The 26,196-nt window shown below is 42.4% G+C and overlaps 1 protein-coding gene across 3 annotated transcripts in view; it reads right to left on the minus strand.

Moving 5' to 3' along the window:
* LOC138263029 (phospholipid-transporting ATPase ID-like) overlaps positions 1 to 26,196 on the minus strand; it is a 490,165-nt gene that overhangs the window by 15,872 nt on the left and 448,097 nt on the right. For all 3 annotated transcript variants that reach the window (XM_069212438.1, XM_069212444.1, XM_069212431.1), the window contains 5 exons: positions 23,331 to 23,436; positions 20,528 to 20,681; positions 19,877 to 20,060; positions 18,456 to 18,679; positions 1,884 to 1,967 (listed from right to left, as the gene is read on the minus strand). In XM_069212438.1, coding sequence (XP_069068539.1) covers positions 1,884 to 1,967; positions 18,456 to 18,679; positions 19,877 to 20,060; positions 20,528 to 20,681; positions 23,331 to 23,436 — 752 coding nt within the window. The remainder of the gene's footprint in view (positions 1 to 1,883; positions 1,968 to 18,455; positions 18,680 to 19,876; positions 20,061 to 20,527; positions 20,682 to 23,330; positions 23,437 to 26,196) is intronic.

The following is a 26,196-nucleotide window of genomic DNA, read 5'->3' on the forward strand; positions in this document are numbered from 1 at the left end:
GTGTAGTGCCCCTGCTTGTTTTCTGCATGAATGTTGATGTGGGGAGCTACGATGCTGCAGAGAATCTAGCCTATTAAATTACGTTTGGTCCAGATTGCCCCGTAGACCCTCTCCTCCCTTCCCCTCGCCTCATTCGAGTTGCTTGGTAGCATCACATCTGAACTCCTGTTTCAGTCCTTTCTGCTTCAACCCCTTTCCTGACCCACACATTCACACCCTTCCCTTTACACAGTCTTCTTCAGAATCTACTGCACAGCCCCGTGCACTTCCTAGATTCTCATCACTCCCAGACTCGCCTCTCTGTTCCTCTCCACACCTTACAACTTCTGGGCGCCTCTTCTTCTTCACTCTGCTTGTATTACTGTTGTTGTTGTCTTATAAAGTTACCTCTATCCTGCGACAACAAACCCAGCGCAGTCTTCTGTTAGAGCACCACTGTGACACGGTGTCGGCGAGTGTTCCTTTTGTGCTTGATGTTGGATGCTGGAGGTGGAGCATGCCAGCACACGCTGGGGCGTGGCAGACCACCAAACTTTGTGGTCTGTAACTCCAAAAGAGGAGATACATATGTACTACTCTATGAAAGATATATTCTCAACCTTGGGCAGCAAACACAGATGGGCAGGAGTCCCAACCAATACTACTGCCTTATCCTTTGATACACTCTGCATTGCTACCTCTGATCTAGGCACCATGAAGGCAGAGGCATAAAAGCATCGATCTTCATGATAACTTTACTTTGTGTAGTTTCCATTCGTTTCCCAAATCTAGTCTCACAGTAGGAAACAAAAGACTGCTGATGTGAGAAGTTTGGGGCATGGTCTCAACACTGTGATGTCATCAGGGATCAAAGGGTGTGTGATGTCACTCTCGCTACTTCTGCTACTTAAGTGAACCAACATCAATGAATGGAGCATCCATGTGAAGTGAAATTTCGTTTTTTAAACTAGGTTCTGCTGCTTATTCATTGATGCACATAGACAAGTTCTTACTCTGGACAGAATACTGAAATCAAAGCTAGAAATATGACACTGCAACCAAAGCCCTAGACTGATCTATTCCAGTACCCATCTCCTTCAGCCTCTTGCGCTTTCTGAAGGCAGGGGCGAGGGAACTGTGTCAACTCCGCTCCTTCACACCACTCCACCCAATGTTTGCAGCTCAGTACTGGAGTGAGTGCAGTCTGTGACACCTGCTGTAGGGCTGGGCTGACTAAGCAGCCCTGGGCCATGAGCTGAACCAATGCACCTACTGTTGTATAACACTGGGTGCTTGGCTCTGCTGGAGGGGCGCCGGGGGAGTGGGGAGAGTTACTCAGGGGATTAATATGGAGTTGCAGTGGAAGCACATTTTCACTTCACCTGGGCTGGTAAACTCCTTATGCCAGCCCTGTCTGAAGTACTGCTGGATGGAGTCACCAGACATGTGGATTTGGAGTTAGTGATGGTGGATCAGACACTAGGTGGAGGCCCCTCATTTGGAACCAGAGTAAAATACTGTTGATACCTCCCAAAACAGTTTTGGCCACCAAGAGTAGCGTCACCATGACATTTTTTAAATATTCTCAAAGTGTTGAAATTGGATTGGAGAGAGAAGCATGAACCTATAGAACACTGTTCAGCAATTTGTTTTCAAAGCTAGAAAATATCCCATTTTACAAAACCTTTAAAACATAAAAATATTCCAGTTCCATTTTTCTAAGTTTGTTGTTTCCCTACGTCTGAAATAGTTCCTTAGACAACTCTGTAATTTGCGGTGGGTTTCATCTGTGGCATAGTGCTTCTTTCATTTCTAGCATTAGCGTACCAGAGACACCACTGACTGTGCAGCAAAACGTCAGCATGAAACCCAGAAGGGCTAAGACATTCAAAAGACTCACGTACCTGGTCAAAGAGACTCATTCCCAGCACTGGCAGTGACGTGTACACCAGATTGTACAAGGTTATGAACCACTCATCGTACACAGTCTGCAAAGAGAACGCAAAGAGGAAACCAGTTAACAACGCAGACAAAATCAATGGACTTAGGCGATTATTTAGAGTATGGTGGGCGGTCTGTCAGGCCTCCATGTTGGCAGAGGTCATTTCCTCCATCTTCACAGACAAAGTCCGCCCTCCATACCTTACGAATCAGTTAAGCCTGTTGACAAACTTCCAACATAAAACTAAGCTTCAAGATCATGCTGTCCGGATATAGTTCATAAAGGATGCTTTATTCCCATATTCATGAAGGAACTGCTAGAATAGAAATTAAAGGGGCTTACCCAAGATATTGCAATTGAACACATTGATTCCTCATAATGGCTTTCTCCTGTTGTAATTGCCAGCAAACAGGAGGGAAGGGAATAAGAATGTGCGTGCACTTAGAGGTTTAAACTCAAACATGTGGGTAAAAAGGCATGCCCTTCCAATAAATCATAAAACCCTGAGTATGGAGAGGGTTCGTCTTGCTTCATTGTTTTCAATCCTTCTTCATAAAATTACCCATTTGAACTGTATCCTGATTCATGCCATCTTACCACTTCTGTTACTCCATTAGGTGCCTTTAGATTCAAGCATATGCCATTTGGAGTAACCACAGCACTTCTGCTTTTTAGAAAATAATACAACAAATACTCTAAGGGGTAAGCAATGTGCTTTGGTTCCAGGATGAAATTGTAATTCATGGAAATGCATTACTGAGCATAATGCAACATTGGGTGAAGTGCTGTGTAGATTGAGTAATGCTAGACTGATGGTTAAGAAAGACAAGTGCCAAATTACAGTAAGACTGGTGTTATATTTAGGTCACCCCTTGTCTGGAGAGGGTGCTAAACCTAACTATGGTTGTAGGAAGTCGTAAAGAAAGCTTTGACGAACAAGGAGGAATCTAAATGCTTTTTCGGGACTGCAGAATTTTATTACAAATTTGTGAAAGATTTTGCTTTTGTAGTTTTCCATTAAGAACATCAATTTCCTCTGGATCGGACCAATGCAAAAAACATTTTGATGATATCAAAGACAGTATATGCAAAGCTTCATCCCAAGTATGTTTTAAAGTTGCGGAAAACATTTGAGTTTGGGGCCTACTTTGTCTCACAAAGTGAATAAGGTGGAACATGTAATTGCATTTGTTTCCCTATCCTTGAAAGTTCCTGAATTGAAGTAGCCTGTGGGAGAGAGAAAGAAATAGGAAAGAGAGAAAGAGAGAGAGAGAGAGACAGAGAGGGAGAGATAGATAGATAGAGAGAGAGCGAGAGAGAGAGAGAGAGAGAAAGAGAGAGAGAGAGAGAGAGAGAGAGAGGCCTTTCTTTTGCCATAAACCCCAAGTGACTACTTTCACTTCCAAAATTATTAAAAGATCCTCCTCAGGTATATCCATATGTTGGCAGCTTTGGAAGGCTACAGTTTTTTTCTTAAGTATCTTTCTGGTCCAAAAGACGTAGCCACAGACTGCTTGCCTTGTCTTCCTTTACCTCATCTCAAGTCAATGTATTGAAGGAAGTCTGCACAGACACCATTCTCCAAACTGGAAAATACGGGGCTGGACTGGGGGAATGGGCTGAATGCAAAGAAGTGTATCCAAGTGTTGTTAAAAGACTTCTGTATAAATAGGTGACCTCACTTATCTTCCTTTGACAAGGAAACAGAGAAATAGAGAGGAGTCAGGAACAAATTGTGCATCTTGGGTTCAGACTATGTAGTGGTGACAAGGCTGTTCCTTCTCAAGCACTCTGGGTTAAGTTAATTGGCCAATCGATTAGGGTAATTTGGATAAGAGATTGCCAACAACAGACTTCAAGCTCAATACTGGTGGCCATGTATGAATGCCATGAGAGAGAGGAAGGTTAGACTATGTCTACGTTGTGCCAAAAGTGATACATTTAATATTGTCTGCAAACCGTCTTTGAGTCCATAGATATTCCTAACAGACCATGGGTAAAGGTTACCTTAGACATTGTAGGACAGGTTCATGCAACTGTAGAAGGAAACATCATAATTTCCCTTGTTGCTTATCACTCTGAGGCATATATATTACATAATCATGCACCGCAGCAAGTCACCTTGTTGTGCTGCGTAATTTGGCAGGAATGCACCGTATTTATCATAATGCAGTGCGGTAGATTACAATCTTTTCCCATCAGTGGCTCACAATGTGCTTCCTAGCACCAACGTAGGCACCCTTGCACCACCGTGCAATGGTGTCTTGCGTTGTAGGCATGATTGTTTTTTGCGCGGGAAGGGGCACCTTCCTGTACAAAAACAATCCTCTGAAGCTTTTCCCTCTTTCTATGTGTGCTGTACAATTCAGCACACATAGAAAGAGGGAGTATGAGGTGAAATAAAGATATTTCTCCTTGTTACACCTCACCGGGAGAGGTGTAGCATTTTGACACATTCCCAGGTCTACCACTAATGGTAAATCTGGGAATGTTCCAAAATCCATGGGTGGATGCCTGTGAAAAACCACACTCCACCCATGGAACGCCTTCCCAGCTCAGAGCAACGTAACACAGCAATTTGAGCTATACTGCGTTACTCTAGGTTTATCAAGCCACACAAGTTGGCTTTGCATGGCTTGATAAATCTAACTTGAGTTGCCTCCCTTTTGCAGCCCATTGCATGGCACAAGTGCAACACAACTCTTTAATAAATTTGGCCTTAAGTCCATGAAAAATGTTTTTCTTGATGAAGAGGTGCTAGAAACTCTCGTAACAATCAATGAGGTCTACTTAGCTTCAGAAGCAATGAAGAGTTTCTTCCAAAAGTGTAAGATACAACACCCTAAAATTTCACTTTATTGTCCTCGAGCGAATGGGTTGGTCAAGAGTGTTAACCACATGTTTAAGGAATGTCTTCGACTGGCCAGAGTTAGTGGTGTATCAGGCAAAATGGTTTCATGGTGAAACACACCACATTCTCTAACAGGCGTGTGTCCTTTTGTTTTGTTAAGTAATTGGCTCTGAGGCACCAAGTTTCACTCACTTGGCTACTTAGAAACAAGCAGGTACAAAAGGATAAACCATAAAGTTTAAGCTAATACTTTAAAAAATACAACATAAGTATAAAGAGACCTACGATAAGAAACAGTGGGAAAGCAGAAAAATATTGGCGACTATGTGTGGATCAAAAAGAGGGAGGCACCTGCAAATACTGTTCTAAATCTTACAGTCCTATGAAGATTAGAAGAGTATTTTGCAATGTTGCTGAACTTGAAAATGGTTAACCATGGAGCGCGCATAAGCTGGATCATTTGCCCTACCTAACTGACAACAAGATTGGGAAATTAGGGTCCAAGAGGCCTCACCATATGTCTAAACATTTTGATGGTAATACCAAACAAAAATGGATGATTAAATCTTTCTGACTGAAAGACTAAGGCTCTAATTATAACATTGTCGGTATATACCACCTACCACAGCGGCGACGGCCGCCAAAAGACCGTCACCGCGGCTACCAGCCGACAGACATATTATGACCACAGCCGGATTTCCGCCAGAAGGATGGAGGAAATCTGGCTGTGGCCATGCCAGCAGACGGCGGTAAGGTAGCGCTGCTACCAGCAGCAGTGCCATGCCAGTAGACGCTGCAGACCGTATTGTCGCGTGGGCTCTCATTATCCTAAATGAGACTACTGGATGTCTAGGCAGCAGGATCATTCACGGTGTGGGGGACTGAGTCTGGCCCACGTGGAAGGAACTCTGTCACCCTAAATCCGTTTTTTGCTCCGGCTAACTAGCAGTACCTCATTTCTCCCAAAGGGTAAAGATGATTGGGCAGCCGAGCGCATGACATCTTTGGAACTTCTCAGGGAAGTCGTGGTCACTCAGATCCAAACCAATTCTCTCATTTACAATATGATCTCATATACAAATGACAAAGGCAGTATAAGTTTTATATAATGTTTTAATAAAACAACTGCATTTTAGACATTAAGGCGTGAGCCACAATAACCAGAACCATACAACACAGTAGGATTGAAATAGTCAGCAGGAGAGTAAAACATAAGAATAACGCTATCATGGTGTTTAGCAGTTTCTACTCTCCCTCTACTAGTTCTATTTCGAGCACAGCATGTTAAGCGTCTAACTTGCCTTTCTGAATCCCTCAGGAGACATAAACCCTCATACCTGAGCAAAGGCCTGTGATCTGGTTCAGCATCTGCCACGAGTCAGTCAGCGTCTAGTTGTGGTTTCCTGGTCGGAATCTCCCTCTTACGTGTATTAGGACAAGGAAGTGCTTTTATAACTAACATGTCAGCGTGATCACAAAATGTCCCTACGCAGGAATGCCAAAGACTAAACTCCTACCACGTCTATCGGCAATGTACCAGACTGTATCCTTGACTGAAGCACAGAGTGAACAAGAATGTGTTATGGAGAACTCCAGTGCTGAAGTAGGCTAAACAGTGTGATATGAAATATAAAACAAGACCGTAGAACTGGCTATTTGAAAAATAACAGTACGAAGCCGAATAAAAAGCATTTAGAGGAAAGTGCACGGAGGCTCTAAGCTGCGAGCAAAGGAATAAAATACATCCAGGGCAAAATGCACAAAGGCCTAAAGCCTGAAGCTAACGACGGATACGTAAAACTGACCACACTACACCCTCCCCTTCTCGGTAGCAAGTGGTTCTTAAGAAAATAAAAACATGCCCCAGATATGAATAAAACATAAAAAGATACATTTCGACAAGGTCAGAGGACAATAAAGACATAAATTTGGGAAGCATGTGACGAAAAAGCCAAATCCAATATAATGTCAATTTTTGCTTCATTGAGAAGAGAGAAAAAAAAATCCAATTGTCAGACAGAAGCAATAGAAAGCAGGAGTTCCTCCACTTTGATATATGTCAATATCGGAAGATCCATGCCAAAAAGTACCATGGAGCAAGTGTGTTCCAAAGCCCCAAAACCATTCAGGGCGGCACCCCGTGCAGGGCCTATGAATGAGACAATACCATCTTCCTCCAGGAAGGGAATCTCATAAACTGCCTCACGAAGCAAACGCAACTGTAGTGCACAAGTCTGGGAATGAGCCCTAATCGGGAACATCAACAGATCAGCATCGACCACTGGAGGGTGCTGCAGTGAAAGACAGAGAGCCAGTGCATGTTCAAACGAGCACCAGAGGCACCGAAACACGGGTTGCACGCAATCAAAACCGGCCAGAATGTCAGAGACCAGTCACACTCCAAATGACCCAGGAGTGTTGCTCCAAAATGCTGCATCATGCGTTCACGACACAGCTGCGCTGACGGGAGCGCCAACATGGGATCTCGTCGTGGCGGGACAGCCATTGCGGAAGAACAGCAGCAAAAGCAAGACTCCAGCCAATAAAGCCAAAGTAATTGGGAAACCCCCAAAAATGCTTCCGAAAATAGAGTGTATAGCCGAAGGTGTGAGCAAAACCAACACCAACGGCTTTGAAAAAATGTGCAATTCCAGTAGTGCTGGATGCATTAAATATACGTCCCACAAGTTCACCAAAGTGACTCGGAAAGTTAGTATTCAAAAGGGACTGTATTTCCGCCGATGACCTTGCCACCTGAAGTGCGTAGGTCTCGCTAGCAGATGTAAGGGCCACATGCTTTTTAAACAATAGAGCCTTTAATCGACTCAACTTGTCGAAATTTACCTTGGAAGTAGCAATATGAGGCCAGATGTCTGCCACCTCCCTAATTTGAGTGGGGGGAAACAACACATTCCCGCAGCAAGTGCTTTTATAACTAACATGTCAGCGTGATCACAAAATGTCCCTATGCAGGAATGCTAAAGACTAAACTCCTACCACGTCTATCGGCAATGTACCAGACTGTATCCTTGACTGAAGCACAGAGTGAACAAGAATGTGTTATGGAGAACTCCAGTGTTGAAGTAGGCTAAACAGTGTGATATGAAATATAAAACAAGACCGTAGAACTGGCTATTTGAAAAATAACAGTACGAAGCTGAATAAAAAGCATTTAGAGCAAAGTGCACGGAGGCTCTAAGCTGCGAGCAAAGGAATAAAATACATCCAGGGCAAAATGCACAAAGGCCTAAAGCCTGAAGCTAACGCGCAAAGGATACGTAAAACTGACCACACTACAGTATCATGACCCATGATACGGCCTGGAAGTGTTCCGCTAGTGGACGCTGCTGCTGGTAGCAGCGCCCTGTCTCCTGCTGGAGGACCCCCTCACAAAAGGTACGTCGGGTGCTCCGACAGGGAAGGGGAGTGCGGGGTGTTGTGGGTGGGTGTGGGGGTGTGTGTTTTATGTCTGTGCTTGCGTGAATGCGGGTGTGTGTTGCGTGTAGTATGTGTGTGCATGTATGGATGTGTGAGTGTGTATGTTGTGTTGTGTGAATGCGTGTGTGCTTGTATGTATGTAAGTGTGTTTTGATGTGTGTGTGAATGGATGTCTGCATGCATGGTTGAATGTGGGAATGAGTGTGTGAATGCGTGTGTGAATGAAGGTGCATGAATGAAGGGGGGTCTGGAAAGGGAGGGGGATGTGGGGGAAACCAGGGGAGAGGGAGGGCAGGGGAAGACCCCTATCAGTGACAGGGAAGGGATTCCCTGTCACTGATAATGCCTTTCATGGCGGTAAGGAAGCCATGAAAACCATGGTGGGAGGCGGGGGTCATAATCCCGCAGGTGGGCTAGTGGCAGCCGACGGGTTGGAGACTTACGTCACCAGCCCGACGGTTGTTACCGCTGTGGCGGACGGTGTGGTACATTGCAGGTTTGGCTTGAGCCAAACCGCCAATGTCGTAATATGGAGAAAAGTACTGCCAGCCTGTTGGCAGTACTTACCTCCATATTAACACTGTCCGCAGGGGTCATAATGACCACCAAAATAATTTAAATGTCTTATCATGTTACGATGTCTCACAAATTGTAACATACTTATTATTGTTTTTCTAATTTTCCAAGGAAGGAGATATGTTGTAGTTATTTTCTGTAGCCTGAAAGATTTATCATGTGTCATAAATTTCCCTAGTTTGTTCTGTCCCTCTCCCTCTTCCACTTAACTACGAATCATTTAAATACAAAATAAAAATTTCCAAAACCACAACAAAAGAGGTGATAATTCCCTAACCATTGACTTAATAAGTGAAAAGAAAGGGAAGAAGCACACAGTCTTGGTAAAACAGCCTACTACCAGATGCGCCCGCTAGAGGGGAGCAGTGCTCCAGTAACATTCACCAGGCAAACTCTGCGTAACAGAGGTTCCTCTTACATACGAGTCATATGTATCATCTCCTCCAGGACTTTCTTAGGACCTCAGCATTTTAGGACGAGCCAGGCAGCGAGCATGCGCTGTCTTCGACATGTTGTAGTCTACTTCTGTGGGCTTTCACCATGCCCATCTCACGCCCATCACTTTAAGTCATTCCTTGGCCTGCATTTCAAAATTCCCTTAATTTCATAGGTAAATGCTTTATGTTTGTCCCTCCATGAGGCTGCTTTGTTACCGCCTTGGAGACTGACCCGGTTACATGGATTACTGCACGATCAGCCATATACCTTAGTGTGGTGCACTACTTTTTTGTTTGCCTCTTCGCTTTGTGCTGCGTGGCTGTATATTATTTTTTCCTCTTCTTTGTTTTTGGGCATGCCACTGTTACTTTGTGGTGTCTGCGCCCAAAGGCTGCAAGCTGGAGTGGGGTTATTTTTCATTTATTTATTGTTTTTTTTTTCCAGAAGTTTCACATAGCGCAAACTCGATTGGAGGAGCGCTTTACATGAGAAAGTAGGTGAATTTTTATATTGCGTGACCTCGATGGGACCACCACCAAACCGTTCAGCAAGACACACTCTTTCTGTCTAGGTCATCTCTGGGTCCCCACACTAGTTTAGGGGGACCCCAAAATATTAACCTCTCCCACCATTCAGTGTCTTTTTAAATTTTCATGGCTGGAATTTTTGTTTAACTGCTGGGCGTAGTTTGTGTTTTTAAGGGCCATGTTTGTAATATCATTGCAGTAGGACTGCTAGACCTAAAATGTGTAATGCACTACGCCCTCTAAGGGCTAAATATATGGTTACACTGCATTACTTTCTGCCATTCTCTTTTTATGTGGGTGTGCCCTCTAGGGGCTGAATGAATGTATGATTACATGACCATGTTTCTTCAAACTGCTATTTTTATTGTGGTGTCCTCTAGGGGCTGTTCTGAGCATTACAGTCAAGATACTATAATATTCACTGCACTCGGAAACGCACCCCATAATGCACTGCGGGGCATTCCTTTTACAAAACATTTTTTCCCATAACTCACCGTGTGGTCTTCCTACCACAATAGGACCACTATCAAAATGTTCAGTATGACACACTCTTTCTATCTAAGTCTTCTCTGGGTCCCCAGATTACATTGGGGGGACTCAAAAAGAATAACCTCTCCCACCATTCAGTGTCTTTTTACGCTCTCTCATGGCTGGACCTTTGGTTTTACAGTTGGGAGTAGTTTGTGTTTTAAGAGCCTTGTTTGTAATATTATTCTTGAAGGTCGGAAACTGTGTAATGCACTACGCCCTATAGGGATGAAATATATAGTTACATTACATTACATTCTGCTATTCTCTTTTCAGGTGGTTATGCTCTCTATGGTTACATTACCATGTTTCTTACAAATGCTGTCTTTATTGTGGTGCCTTCTAGCGGCTGTTCTGAGCATTACAGTCAAGATACTACAATATTCGCTGCACTCGGAAACTCACCCATAATGCTTTGTGGGGCATTCCTTTTACAAAACATTTTTGCCCAAAACTCACCGTGTGGTGGTCATAGGACATTGGGACCATCATGGAAATGTTCAGCACAACACACTTTTTCTGACTAAGTCATCTCTGGGTCTACCCACTAGGTTGGGGGGACCCAAAATAATAATCCCTCCCACCATTCAGTGTCTTTATAAGTTATCTCATGGCTAAAACATTTGTTATACAGATGAGAGTAGGCCTGCTAGGCATTGAAATGTGTAATGCACTACACCCTCTAGGGGCTAAATATATAGTTACACTGCATTATCTTCTGCCACTCTGTTTTCATGTGGTTATGCTCTCTAGCGGATGACAATACGGTTACATGACCATATTTTTTACAAATGCTATTTTTAATGTGGTGCTGTCTAGGGGTTGTTCTGAGCATTACAATCAAGATACTACAATATTTGCTGCATTCGGAAATGCTCTTTTTGTCTAGGTCATCTCAGGGCAAAATAATAATATGAATAAATATAATAAATGATAGCAATATTTTCATTTTTTGTTGCAGATAGATGAAGAAGGTAAATGAAAGAGCTTTAGTTATATGCAGGTCCACTCGAATTATGTGGCAGAGAGGATGAAATTATGCGACAAGGTTGACCAATTTATGTTGCAAGAGAAGTCCAGTTATGCATTTACAATGCCAATAGCTCCAACTCAAGCAAATGCAAGACCTATTGTATTGCAAACGCTTGCTAGAAGAAAGTTTCCCTGCAGCAGGCCAAGTCACATGACCTGGCTGTAGAAGACTTGTCATTCTTCCCACTAGTTTACCCATTGAACTAGGTATCCCCCCCTGGTCAGCGGCAGCCTCTAGTCAAACATCCAGGTTTTCAAGAGACAAATTACCCAGCAGTCGAGCCCACCCCACACCTCTGACCTTAGAAGTTCCTGGTCTCGAAGGGTGCATCTGGAGCAGGAATTCCATTCAAGGTCACACTTTTTTCTCCAGGAGGCAGGCAGAGGGATTCTTTTAACACAGCTCAGGAGATGAGCCTTCTTTTCCTCTGCTCTTCAAGTCTTGTCCAGAGGAGACGTAAACTCAGCAGGCAATGTTAAGGGAGGAATCAGGTTTGCCATTAGCAGGTTCTCTTAACACAGCCCTAAATTAGTTTCCCCAGCAGTTTAATGGAAGCAAAAATTCTGTGAGATTTGATTTTTGGCAACAATAATCTCATTGGAAACCTCTGGGGAAATCCAACCCAGTGGGAGGTTTATCTAGATAGGATGTGCTCCATCCGAGCTCCTGATCACTCTCTTGCTACAATCTTCTTTGTCTTCTCTTTTTGTTGCCATCGTCTTTTTTCTTACTAATGCTGTTTTCTTACTTTGCTGACGTCTTCTTTCTTCGCTGCTGTCTTCTGTCTTCTTTCTTCACTGCTGTCTTCTGTCTTCTTTCTTCACTGCTGTCTTCGCTGTCTTCTTTCTTCATTGCCGTCACCTTTTTTCTTTCTTTGCTGCTGTCTTCTTTTTTCTTTCGGCATGCTGTCTTCTCTGTCTTCTTTCTTCGCTGCCGTCTTCCTTCTTCTTCACTGCACGCATGCGGTCTTCTTCTTCTGTCTTCTTTCTTCTTTTCTGCATGCCGTCTTCAGTCTTCCTACTTCGCTGTCTTGCTTCCCGCATGCCATATTCTGTCCTCACTGTCTTCTTTCCCACAAGTCGTCTTCTGACTTCTTTCTTCGATGTCTTCTTAATCGCATGCCGTTTTCTGTCTTCTTTCTTCACTGTCATCTTTACCGCATGCCGTCTTCTTTCTTCGCTGTCTTCTTTCTTCTTTATCGCATGCAGTCTTCTTTCTTCACTGTCTACTGCATTCCATCTTCTGTCATCTTTCTTCACTGTCTTCTTTCTTCTTTACCGCATGACGTCTTCTGTCTTCTTTCTTCACTGACTTCTTTCCCGCATGCTATGTTCTTTCTTCACTGACTTTGTTCTTCTTTGCCACATGCCGTCTTCTTTCTTCTTTACCACATGCCGTCTTCTTTCTTTGCTGTCTTCCTCTTCTTTGCTGCATGCCCTCATGACAATAGATTTCGCCTTTGTTAATTCTTTTTATTTAATTGGATTACAAATATTAGAAAAATTTTAGAACAATGTTCTCTTTACATTTCATAAACCATTAACGGTTTATCAAATTTAAAACAAACAGTAGTATAACATTTTTTAAATTATTTTAGACTCCAGTTAGAAAGAAAAAAAAAGGTGAAACCTATTGGCTTTGTCAATGCTAGTTTTCTTCACTACTGGTCAAAGCTGCGTCGAAGCTCTGCAGCTCACAATCCACTCACTTCCTATATTAGCTAATTTTAGGGTTGAGCGCAAAGCGCTCTGTCCCTGGTGTAATCTCTCTACGTGCTTTTAACCACACCTATCGGTTTGGTTGGTTTATGGGCTTGCCTTTAAAAATCCACTTGATTTCATTAGCGAAAGGCATGGATACCTCATGTCTTTTCCGGTGTTTAGCCGTCCTCAAGCGCATCGGCCAACTACTGAAAACATACGAGGCTCCATGTTTTCTGTATGGTTTCTGGACTACTTTTTCTCTTTATTTCGCAGGCAGCGCGATCTCGCTGGGCAGTAGTCATGTGCTTTGCATGACATCGACCCTGTTACATGGATAATTGCACTTTTGCCGGTTACATGGATAGTTGCACTTTTACCGATACGTTTCACTGCAAGTGAGCTTCGGTTTCCTTTTGCTTGTCTCCGTCACGCTTTATGGTGGCCGTGGGCTCACTTATCTGAAACTGTTTTACTTTTCAGTTTGTGTGGCAAGAAAAGTCCAGTTAGGAGTTTAAAACGCAAATAGCTCTAACTCAAGCAAACATGAGACCTGTTGCATTGCAAATGCTTGTTTTACTTATGGATGCCTGTTACTTGCATTGAGGTTCTTAAACTTGCATTACAGTTGTCTTATAGCATTAAGTACTTTACGGCTGGACCACTAGATGGCAGCATTGATTAAGGATGTGAAGAATGGCACGGTACAGCTCCGGTGTCCTCATATTAACACAAGAGACCAGGAAAGGCAAAATGCAATAATGTGTTGGTTGTTTAATGTAGTTTTCAACAAGATGCAGAGCTGAAGAATCATTCTCTGCAGGAGAAAAACTACTTGTGAGAGGTGTACTCTGAGGCAACTCTCATCCCTATGTAAAAGGTCAGTCATTGATAATGTCCCCATAAGGTGCTATCTGAAGAGCGCCACGAGTGTGAAAGGGCACACAGATGAGACAACAAGATGCTGAGACAAAAAGGTGGCGCATTGCTAGCCAGGTGGAAACTGCAGCTTGTTGTATTAAAGACCAGATAAAACAACAGACTATTCTGCAGCGATTAATCCTGTGTTATACTAACTCATGCTTTAGGTTTCCAGCTTGGAGGATCTCTTAGATGTCTGGTTCAGTGAAGACTTGCCGATGGAACGCCCTCTGGATCCGCGGATACATGCAATAGTGGTGCAGAGGTAGCTGTATGCACTGCCCATAGACAGAACAGCACCACTTAAGATGCTCTCACTGGTCCACTGACTTTTCATACTTGCAAAAGTGAGATAAGCTATGTTCTACACGCAGAAACATGTGCTACTGTATTGTGAATTTATGTAGCACATACTGCCCTCCACGAGGTGTTATAAACATACGTTCTACGTTATTGCACGCTCTAACCCTGACGTGGTGTTCTAAATACTGCATCACAACACATTAACCAATCACAACCCATTCCCGACCTGAATCTCATTGACTTTATGCTCGTCTTTGACCATGTACAGTGCTCCGCTACCTTTTGGCTATGTTCGTGCTATAGAAATATCATATATACATACATATGTACAACCACCCGTGCAACAACCAAAAGTCACTGACTCACTCACAGAAGCTAGATATCATAAAAGCCACAAGACCTGAAACTAAGGAAATGTGTAAATCTAAACCTGTACCTGAGCACCTTCATTACGTCCAGAATTGCACATTTTTTGGGACTTCTGAAAAAATATAACTAGCATTTTTTTCAGGGTGCGACAGTCGTAGGTTTTCATGCGTATTTATATGCATAAATGTGTATTGTATGTATTTATGTATGTGTAAAAGCTTATCAAATGTCCACTTGTACAGGGAAAACATGTTTCAATGTGGAGAAACCCCTTCCCACAGACTCCCACAAATCATGAACGTGTTCCCTCCACATTCCTGTCCTGGATAGGGTTTTGCACCTACCCTTGGCACAAGTACATTTCTGACAGTATCCAGTGATCCATAAAAAAGTTAGTGAATTCTTACAACTCACAAATGTGTGTGTATTCCACAAGTTTGTGTGGCATTCACACAGTGATTGTCTACTCTTCCCCCTGACAGATTCACTCCACTGTAATAGCACACTATACAACTGTAATATTATGTCAGTGAATTATTTCATGACTCTAAATTCTCGTTTTTATGAACTGCAAATTTGAAGGTAGACTCCTAAATCAGGCCAGCTGTGCACCAGAGTGGAATTTGTGCCCCATAAGCTTTTGTGAGAATCACATTCATGGATCCTGCTGCAGTAACATTTTAGAACAGAACTCTTCACTAAATTCAGTAACAAACTTAAGCCCTATATGTTGTAATATACTTTCCCAAATAATCCAATCTAGTGATAATCTAGGGCAGCATCAGGTCAGCATGTTTTACAGCTCCAGGAGCACAAATAACCTTGATGAAGGGGTTACGGTGATTATTAACTCCGGAACATCGACAATATTTTGTGTTAAAGTAACACTGGTTCTAGTGCGCAGATCCTATTATGACCACCAGATGGCAGTATAGTCTCACGAACGACTCGTGGCGATGCAAGTGCGCGCTAAACTAGTTTTTTAAAACTTCTACATATTTTGCGTAGTTCTTCTTTGTTCCCAACTTTTGAATTGATTTTATGTCTATTTCCAACGCAGACCTTGCTAACACTGTGCGTCATCGGTAATAAAACAAGGTGAGAAAAGGAGGGGATTGTGGTAGTGGAACAGAACAAAACCTCTTACTCAGTGTGACTTCCAACAGATAAACCTGATGCATTATAGCTGTCAACCAGAGCTTAATTTTAGCCGGTGATTTCCGGTTCGGGGCGCCGCCACTTATTTTTGAGGGCCTCATGCATTTACTGCGATCAAAAGACACATATGGAAAAGATGGAGGAAGAGAAAAACGAACAAGCGTCACAATGGGAGAAAGCAGAAAGCTGCAAGAGTGAGCTGAAGGAGCAGAGGTGACTGTAAATGGATTAAAGAGACCCGAGGTGGCTTCAGGATTCGGCTGCCTCAGTATTTGGCGCTCGCACATTTAACTGCAGCAGCCGCATGTTTTAGAGGAGAGCTTTGGGTATCGCAACGTTTTTTATTTACAAATTAAGCACTGCTGTCAACTAACACTAAAGGCCTGATTTAGATCTTGGCGGAGAGGAATACTGCATCACAAAGCTCACGGACATCCCATCCACTGTATTACAAAAGTATCCTATAGAGATCGTATCCTACAGAGATCGTAATGAGGCGGACGGGATATCCCTCACTTTGTGATGGAGTATTCCATCCGCCAAGATCTAAATCAGGCTCTTAGTTTTGTATTCACAAAGGTAAAAATATACAGAGAAAATCTACATGTGTAAATTTAATCTTGATTACCTTTGCTACTCTTGGCTGTTCACCATTTACAAGGCAGAGATCTCCAATTAGTAAAGTATAGAGAATTTTATAAAAGTTTATTAAAATTTAAAAATTATTTTATTATATTTACTGTTATTATAAATTAATCATATATATATTTTAAAAGTAGAACAAACTAAAAAAAATGCTACAGCACAATTAACTTAATTTTGAAGGTAATATTTAAGTATATTAAATTAAATGACTTATTTTTTTTTTAAAGATTAACTTAAAAAGTAATTTTTATATTTATTTATGATGTATTAAAAGTTACATTTATGCATACAATTAATTTTAAATAATTATTTTTTAAGTTATCTTTACATTTAGTTTTAAATTAACAAACGGGTAATTGCAATATTTTTACACACACACACACACAAATATATATATATATATATATATATGTATATATATATATATATATATATAAAATGTATATTTAACTTTTTACCATTAAACTAAATTTACAGATAATAAAAAAAAAGGTGAAATAAACTAATTTATTTTGATATTTTTCCGTATGAGAATATATTTTTAAGTCCCCACCTCTATTATTTTTCATAGGAGACTGCTGCATTACCAGTGGTTGGTCAGTTGGGGTGCTGGACCTACAACAGGTCTGAGCTGAATTACATTTATAATCCAGCTACTTCTTCCTGGCTCACTTATGATTACTACCAAATAAACATTCACTATCAAACTACCAAAACATATACCATAGGCATGTGGAGATCTTGGCACATAAAACAGGAGAGGCGTGGATCTAGCCATAGATGTAATTTTCAACCCTGATCCATGAAACTCCATCTTCATGAACTGTTCAAGGATTTTTAGCAATCCAGGCCCAGCAAAAATTTGACTGCTAGAGGTTGTCTTTAATATAAAGTAGTAAATTTTTTGGTCCTATCCAGTTATTTTGTTTGACAGATAGTCGGTGCCCTAAGGCTGCTGCTACTTTCTTACCTTGTCTTAGGAAGTGCAGGTTTTCTTTGTAATTCACCGGAAGGGAATGGGCATGCTTGCAGGATAACTATATCACAAAACTGCTATCTACTTTCTTTCCTTAATTGACTAATTGTTTATTAACGACACAAGTGGTTGTCTACGATGGAGCCACGGGGTACTTATCCATTTCCACAAGAAAGTAGGAGACAGACATTAGGCCATAACTGCTCACCATGCCCTGTGCTTGTTTAAGGTGACCAGATGACCCCTTATCAACAGAATACACATTTTTCCAGTGGGTTTCTACTTAACATATCAGTGCATTCTGGAAGTTGTAATCTTGATTCTTGAGTCTTGCCAAATGGACAGGCACCTGTATAAGAATGATGTGTAAATTTATAGTCCAGGAAAAAAGATGTCCAGGTTACTTGGAGACTTCTGGTCACCCTAGGCCTGTTGGAGTACGATACGTCAAAAGCTCCTCCTGCCTCTGCATCATGTATGAAGCCCATGGCCGACTAATCACAGACTTGGGTTGGTAGGAGGGACACAGTGCAAACCCACAACATTGGAGTTACCTCCGTGGACAACATGCAACAGACAGACTCATGGATGACAGTGCCTTGAGACCCACACAAGTGATTTGCCACGAATTATAAATCATGATTGATTGATTGGTTAATTAATAGGACATGTACAGATGACCAACTTCCCTTTGTCACACCTTGTAAACAAGTGGTTTTAGATGAAACCCACACTACACACAAACACTTTATGATGTTCTTTGTCCACTGGGATGACCCACAATGCACAAACAGACTGACATGGGCCAGGTAGAAGGATGAATGATGATTAATGCCTATGGAGTCTGCCGTAATGATCAAATCCACAACACAACTCCAAATTGTGTCAAGAGGCCATGTAATTGTCAAAAAATGTGCTATTTACAAAAAAGTGCAACACACCATCACAATGACAATCCTGCCCACAGTTTGGACATATTGATGGACGAAGGTTAGGTCTCTACATAGTTTACAGACATATATTACCGTAATATGTTTTCATAACCAGGGACTGCGAGGATGCTGCTCTCACCTGTGCTGAAAAGCCGCAGAAGAAGCCATACCAGAAGTGGACCAGCGTGAAGGCGAAGTTCTTGTAGAAGAAGTATCGAAGGAACTTGCACATGCGGATGTAGGACCAGCGGCCGTGGACCAGCAGCAATCGCTGGAGGTACCGAAACTGAGCAAAGGAGAAGTCACTGGAGAGCACGGCCTGCATCCCTTCCTGTCCACTGATCCCAACCCCAATGTGTGCAGCTGCAGAAGAAAACAACAAATTATGAAGCACTGTACACCACAAATAAACACAATTACACTGGAGTTCAATGCTCCAAAATATGCATGGATCTCACTGTACAGCAGGTATGGGAAGGTTACTGTACAATACACCCTTCCCTATACTTGGATTCCACTATACAGCAAATCTCAATACACACCTGAAATCCACTGTATGGCACAAGCACAAGAGATGCAAAGAATTCAGTATACAGTGCAACCCACCACCTTTTGTAAACCACAGCGTAATAGGTGATAGTTATTTCTAAGCTCATGTGTACTGCCTTTCTGTGGCTTTCTGGCAGTGATTGCTTATCATTGCATTGTATCTAAGGGTGGGAACACCTAGAATGACAAAACAAGCCACATCCTCGACTGAGCAATGCAAAGCATTGTAATTTATTATATCAAAGCCTGCTGAAAGATCCAACATGACCAAGCTGGAAGGCTGATGGTAATATACTGATGCCAGATGTTATATCAAAGCCTGCTGAAAGATCCAACATGACCAAGCTGGAAGGCTGATGGTAATGCATTGATGCCAGATGTTATATCAACGCCTGCTGAAAGATCCAACATGACTGAGCTAGAAGGCTGATGATAATATACTGATGCCAGATGTTATATCAAAGCCTGCTGAAAGATCCAACATGACTGAGCTAGAAGGCTGATAATATACTGATGCCAGATGCTCTACAGTCATCGTCCATCGTCCAGGCCCATCTTTACTTCAGCAATATTGATTTATAGATTTTTAACTGTAAGCAAGCCTACCAATAATAATGAAACAGCTTACTTTGCTAAAACACTAGATATTGCCAAATGTTTTTGCCTTCCCTAAAGTACATTTTGTATGTAATTACTTAGAAACAGGTGCTTATGCCACTTAACAAAAGTAAAAGAAGCACCCATAGGGCCCGCATTACGTTCTCAACTAAGACTTTGCACTAACGCCTGCCTGTAAGCCTGTCTGTTACTACATCTTTGTTGTAAAGTGGGTTTAAAAAATAGCACACTCCTTCTAGAGGCAGAGGTTCCAAAACATGCCATAGATCAATTGTTTTGGGCTCAACCTAAAGACTTTGCGCAAACTTTCTACGACATTGTATGATCCACTACCCTCCAATCCCAAGCAGGGTATAGTTCCTGCTCAACTCTCTTAGGAAGCTCTGGCCTTACCTTTGATCATGCTTACGTCATTAGCTCCATCGCCAATAGCCAGAGTCACCGCCTTCTTGTACTTCTTCACCAGTTGTACCACCTGGGCCTTCTGGAGGGGTGTTACGCGGCAGCAGATAACTGCTCGGCACATGCATGCTGTCCTGAGCAGCTCCTTCTCCATGTTCTCCTCCAGCGCATAGGCCTGTGGGAGAGGTAAAGAGCTCAAAGCATGAAGCTTACAACTCCTTAAAAGGGCTTGGATTGACAGAATGCAATCTACTTTCATTGTGGGATGTGTAAATTCACATCAGGGAGCAAGCATCAGTTAGGGAACACTCTTCAGCTATGACATCATGGCCTCTTGCTTCTGATAGAGCATTTTCTCATGCAGGGAAACCTGCAGGCCCATTCCCTCCCTTTTCAATGCTTGTGTTAGGGAGATGGTTTGTGAGGGCAGGTGGTAAGCATACACCAGAATACTTAAGGATATACATGCTACAGGAAGTAGGTGATCAGCCGTTGCTTCCCAAGACTGTTTAGACCTGGTGGACTCAGCCACTTTTATCAACACCTAACCTGCCACATAGTTTACATCTTGGATTGAGCAGGCTGGATCCCAGCCGACAACAGGACGTACAGTGCAAAACATCTTAAAGTGCTGCTCCTTACCAAACTGTGTCCATTGATGATTATTCCGTAAGTCTCTTCGTCATCCACATCCTCATCAGGTAAGACCTGAGATTTCTTTTTAGGCGACTGAATATGGATGGTGACTGCATCAGTGTCAAAAAAGGATTCCGGTTTCATTTTGCGCCTTGCGCTCCTAAAATGGGATAGAAACTACAATTAACAACCTGCACTTCAATCCTCAAGGCGATCTCTTAGGTTATCTCATAGGAACCAAGGGCATGAATAACAAAATCCCATGGGGGATCCAACAAAGCTCCTGCAATGGATGCTGGTCATCAGTACATAGTGTTAAGACTATGCATAGGTAGAATAGGCAGGATGGATGAGTATGCTTTTATTATTTTCAACTACAGGTCTGGATGGCCATCCCTTTGATACCGTTGAGATGATCATGGAGCAGAGAAAGTGCATCTAAATTGGGTAAAATATGTCTCTGGTATTTTATACAATGGTTATCTGCATGTATTGTCTACCCTCTGGCTCTAGTTAGTCTAAAATGGAGGGTGTTGTGCCTACAATCCGACAAACCAGCATCATTGAGTTTCTGGTGTGTACTCTGGCTTTAATAGTCCTTCCTTTCTTTATGGTCTCCCATTGTAAATTATTTAAGGTACTTCACAGTCTGTCTGTTGCAACAAATTGCAGGATTTAATCGCCCACAGTTTCATGTCCCAGTTCATTATGGTTATTCCTGCTGTAAAACAGTTAATTGTATGTTGATTCACTGTATTAATTAATATGTCCCTCACTAGAGCTCATCGTAAGACTGCAGACGGTTCGATATGCATAAAGCATATCACTTCAATGACCATTTAAACAACAGACTGTGCTGCTAGAGAGAGTCTTCCCAAGTGCCTAAATATCCAAAACTTGAGTCCAAAGCCTAGGTTGTGCCTGCACTTCAATAAACCATCATTGATGATTCTTAGGAGTGCGCCTTGACTTTAACAGTCTGTCTCTGGTCCCTGACTTCAATGCAGAACTTGCATTGGTGCATCTCACAGTTCATCTGTTGCATCACCATGTAGGATTCAATACCCCAAAGAGAGACCATATACAAGAAGTGGAAGTTGCACACAAAATGCCCATCCTTGGTACCAGGCGCCCTGCCTTCCTCTGCCACATCCCTCTGGCCTTCCTTCCTTCTGGATCCCCAAGGCTCATGCTCATCGCCCCCGTTGAGCAGGGAGAGAGACAGTGTCTGCCTCAGGTCTGCAGTGAAAGAGACAGGGGTCACAGGGGTTGGTGACACCACCATATCATTCACCATTCCCTGCCTTCCGCGGGTCTGCCCAGAGTCGACTGAGATGGGAAAAGATCACTGAGAAGACGGTTCATCAACTGCTCTCCCAACACATCTGGGTGTTTCTGGAGACGTGGGGAAGATGTCTTATCTCTGGCCCCCCTTAAGATTCTTCCCTCAAGTCATGGAGAAGCATGGGTGATATCAGAGCAGTGAAAAACAAGCTTTATTTTTCACTGATATGACGTGAAAGCAAAGAAGAGCCGGTCTCCAAATCTTGGGTTCACCCAAGAATATTCCCATGGAAGTCATTAGAAATAACAGATATGTCAGCCAGCTTTGGTGTCTGCTATGGCATCCCTACAGCTGACAATCAGCATGGTTGTCACCTCCCTTACGAACATAGTAAATGTCTTAGGGTCAATAGTGAGAAGTGCACAGAAACACAGGATCTGTTAGTATATTAAGCATTATAAAAGTTCTTATCAAATCTTAACTTTTATTCCTTTCTAATAAGAATAGATTACAAGGCATAAGCATGTAAACGTGTCCATAATCCCAGACGGGAGCCCCATGCTCAACGTCTCTTACTCATGGGGCTTAAAAAGGCCTAGACCGGGCGGAGGTGGCTCACGCTTCCGTCTCCAGTGAACGTGGCGGTTCAGCCTGGACTGCTGCTATTGGAGGAGAGCCAGGTCTGATTTGCATATGGCTGGTCATGGTATGGAGGGACACAATGGTAAAAAAAAAAACACACAGCATTGGGCCGGAGCCCCAAATGATTGCCAGTGTCTGAGATATTTGCAAGCATAGTTTTAATTCAGTGCATCTATGTATCATTTTAACAACTGTTTCAAGTAAATAGAGGGTCCGTTTGAGGATAATTTCAGGTGGGTGTGATTATTTGTCCCCTCAAAAAATGTGTTTAAAGAAATAAAGTTGAATGAATGTGTATTGTTTTGGAAATGTGTCAGATTGTACGACTCTGCATTCCTGTACATATCTAGGGGCCTGATTTAGATTTCGGCAGAGGGGTTACTCCATCGGTGACATCCTGTCAACTGAAATATAAATCCCATAGGAAACAATGGGATTTAGATTTCGGCGCATGGGATATCCATCACCGTTGTGACGGAGAAGCCCCTCAGCCCAAATTCTCAATCACGTCCTAAGTCTGTTAAACATTTATTTTTTCTTATGCAGTGTACAGAAGCATCTTATGTCTGATCACAATCTCTGCTAAAGCACCCAAACACTTGAGAGGCAGCCTTGCAAGGATAATACGCATGCAACATGCGTGTCTCTGTGCAGGCGCCGCCCTCAGCTATCTTACAGGGCTACATGAGACGTGTGTGCTGAAAGCGTCGATGGCTGGACAGTGATGAGGGAATGATACATTCGCCTTGACTCCCTTGTGTGTGAATCTCAAGACGTGGCTCTTCGAATGAGGCTCTGTCTGCCCCCCTCCCCACCCCCAGCGCCTTGAGACCCTCACAGGCGAGTAGCTGCGCTCTACAAAAACTGATTGATTGTGAGTACCTGAGCTCCTCCAACACCTCCTCTGGGCTGTGTCCTCTGATGATGAAGACTTCTTTCATCTCATCCTGCAGCATGTTACAGGCATAGCCGATGTTCTCCGCCGTCTCTGTGCAAGGAAAGCGGTCAGTCAGTATATGTGTCTCTGTATTCTGTAGTACCCAGGCAGTGATTACATACTACTGTTTCAACCCTTCAAACAAATTAAAATATACTGGTTTAATAAATGATTTTATTGCGTTTATGAATTGTTGTGACCAACATTTGTGACAGTGTGTATGTGAGCATCAATGCAAGGTTCGACACATCTGGGCTTGGACGTCAATTGACCACAATTCCAGGAGTAGCGGAAGTGACATCACATATCCTTTCACACCTGATCACATCACACGGTCTCACCCTCAGCTCTTTAACAGGTGACAGCTGTAGAACCCTTTCCCTCCTCTATTGCAGGCCTGATTACAGTCGTTGAACGTACGCTGCAACAGAGAGGTCACCGTTATGTTAAAGAGGTGGTAATATGAGAAGCTGCATTTTTGGTTATTTTCAGTTTGACATACTCCTGTCCGAGTGCTTAGACTATTTCAGAAAACACTCAACTATATGCACTGGGAGAAACTATCTTTTGGACTGAAACTATACCAATTGTCCCTTGTCCTGTAAGAGATTCATGAATTCAACTACCAAATATCTTTCCCCCAAGCAGCAAACCTGCTGGCAGATGGTTTTGTGGCATCAATCAGCATTCCAAGCCATGGTGGTGTGGTAACCACCACATGCCACTCCAAAGCCCCATAACATCTGTACCATGTTCTATGATATTGGGGTGGTTTTATAGTATTATACTAAAGTGATTGACATTTTAATAGCACAAGTTGAGAAAAAATGACAGCAACTTGAATCCTAGATTGGCACGTTCAGGATTATCTTGCTGATACTTGTTAATCGAGTGCTCTAGATGTTCATTTCTGCTTCAAGTGATTCAACTCAGCCTGGGCTACACCTCCACAGGTCTCCCCAGGTGCACCAGATATGGTTCACATACTTCCTATGCAAGACCAGCAGAGGGCCCTTCACCTTCAGCAGGAAGTCCTCTCAAACCTGGAAAAAGAAAGAGGGAACAATTCCCTCTTTTTTCATTTTATGAAGATCTGGTCCTTGAAGATCAAGCACCTTATCACTGGATCGAGTATATTTTCCAGAATTCTTAACAGCATCAACAACCAAGTTTATCAGATCAAATACAGAATTTCAGGTTACTGGGCAATGCTGAGGACGATAAACTATAAATTTGTAAACACCAGGAACCTACATTTAACTGCGACAAAGGTGTTCATGAATACTTCTGAATACTTCTGCAACATAACTGTGAGCAAGAAACAATTCTAAAGATTTTGAAGAAGCATTTCTTCATTGAAAACCATATCTACAGAGTAATTTGATTATTGTTCTGTTAATGCTGGTTAAGGCTCGTTTAGGTTTCCTAAGACTTCCGGTGACATTAGTGTATTCAGGAGGTCCATCCCTAACAATCCTCCAACCCTCCCAAATAGCTAAATAACTGAATGAGCTAAACTGAGCCAGCAAGCTTCAGACACTTTCCACTTCAGAACATGACATCCTTGGGATCATTTCAGATTTTAATATTAATTAGGTTATATGTCTTTCAGTCTTCTTTCCTAGGCCCCATAAATATAGTGCCATACACTTTTGCCTAATTTGGATGTCGGATAAACTCTGTGATTTTGCATTTACCTAATATGATTATGATTTATGGTGTAAACACCCTTAGTAGAAAATATAACACCATTTTCAACTATTCTACCGACACGTAAGAGGATAAGGGGCCCTTCACGGCATTGCAATGATTTGTATGGCTATCCAGAAACACATCCCTCTTTGTCTTGTCTCTGTAGCTATGTGGATTCTGGTTTGAGACCAAATGTTACATTTTGTCCACATAGTTTATTTTCTGTTCCTGCCTTAGACTTCAATACCCTCTGAGCGTACTGTTCTTGGTGGGCTCTGTAACAGGGATGCAAGATATTAGTGTACTTAGAGGAAGCAAAATGTGTCATATGAAGTAACTCCAGAGTTTTGTGCAAAGTGGAATGGCGGCAGTGCACTAGGAGCACCGGAGGTACGCCGGGTGAGTACCCATTCCAACCATGCTAAGTCCATAGAAATATCCTGGGGCAATCTATCTGTATTTGCTTCAGTCCATGAACGAGGCGCAGACCATTGTTTCTGCAGGTTACCTGTAGGAGTGATAAGGCTCTATCTAGACCAGATGCTCTTTTATGGAAGATTCTCCCTCTCAAACTATTCAAATGCCTAAAACTAAATTGTTTCTATTTTCTTGTTTATGATGCTATTGGGGAGCTATACAAAGTAAAAACCTCAGTTGCAAACACAAAACACTAGTAATTGTAATATACTGCATTCTTGGTGAACTTCTGTGTTCGCAAATATATAAGTGTTATCCTCTGCCTAAAAAGAGCTCACAACTTCCCCTCCACCATAAAACACCCTTCAACAGGACTGTGGAGGAGACACCTGCTTTTGGGCTGCAAATTAATGCCAACTGAGATAGATTTTAGTGAAGGGATTTCTATCACTGTGATATAGGCTGGTGGATCCTCTCAGCTGTTTGATAATCTTGGGCAAGGGTGGGCCAGTTATGTCTCTGATATGTGTATTCCTAGATTTACAATATGAATATTCCTAGATTTCTGGATGTATTTTTTATATTCTCCCACTGATGTGGATGTCCCTTGTGCCCAGCTTGCAGCATGAAAAATAATTCGTTTTGTTTAAAAAATACTATTGATAATGAAACGTAGTGGGACTAGCTGTTTTTAAGAATGAC

The sequence above is a fragment of the Pleurodeles waltl genome, chromosome 1_1, assembly GCF_031143425.1.
Source record: "Pleurodeles waltl isolate 20211129_DDA chromosome 1_1, aPleWal1.hap1.20221129, whole genome shotgun sequence".
NCBI lineage: Eukaryota > Metazoa > Chordata > Amphibia > Caudata > Salamandridae > Pleurodeles > Pleurodeles waltl.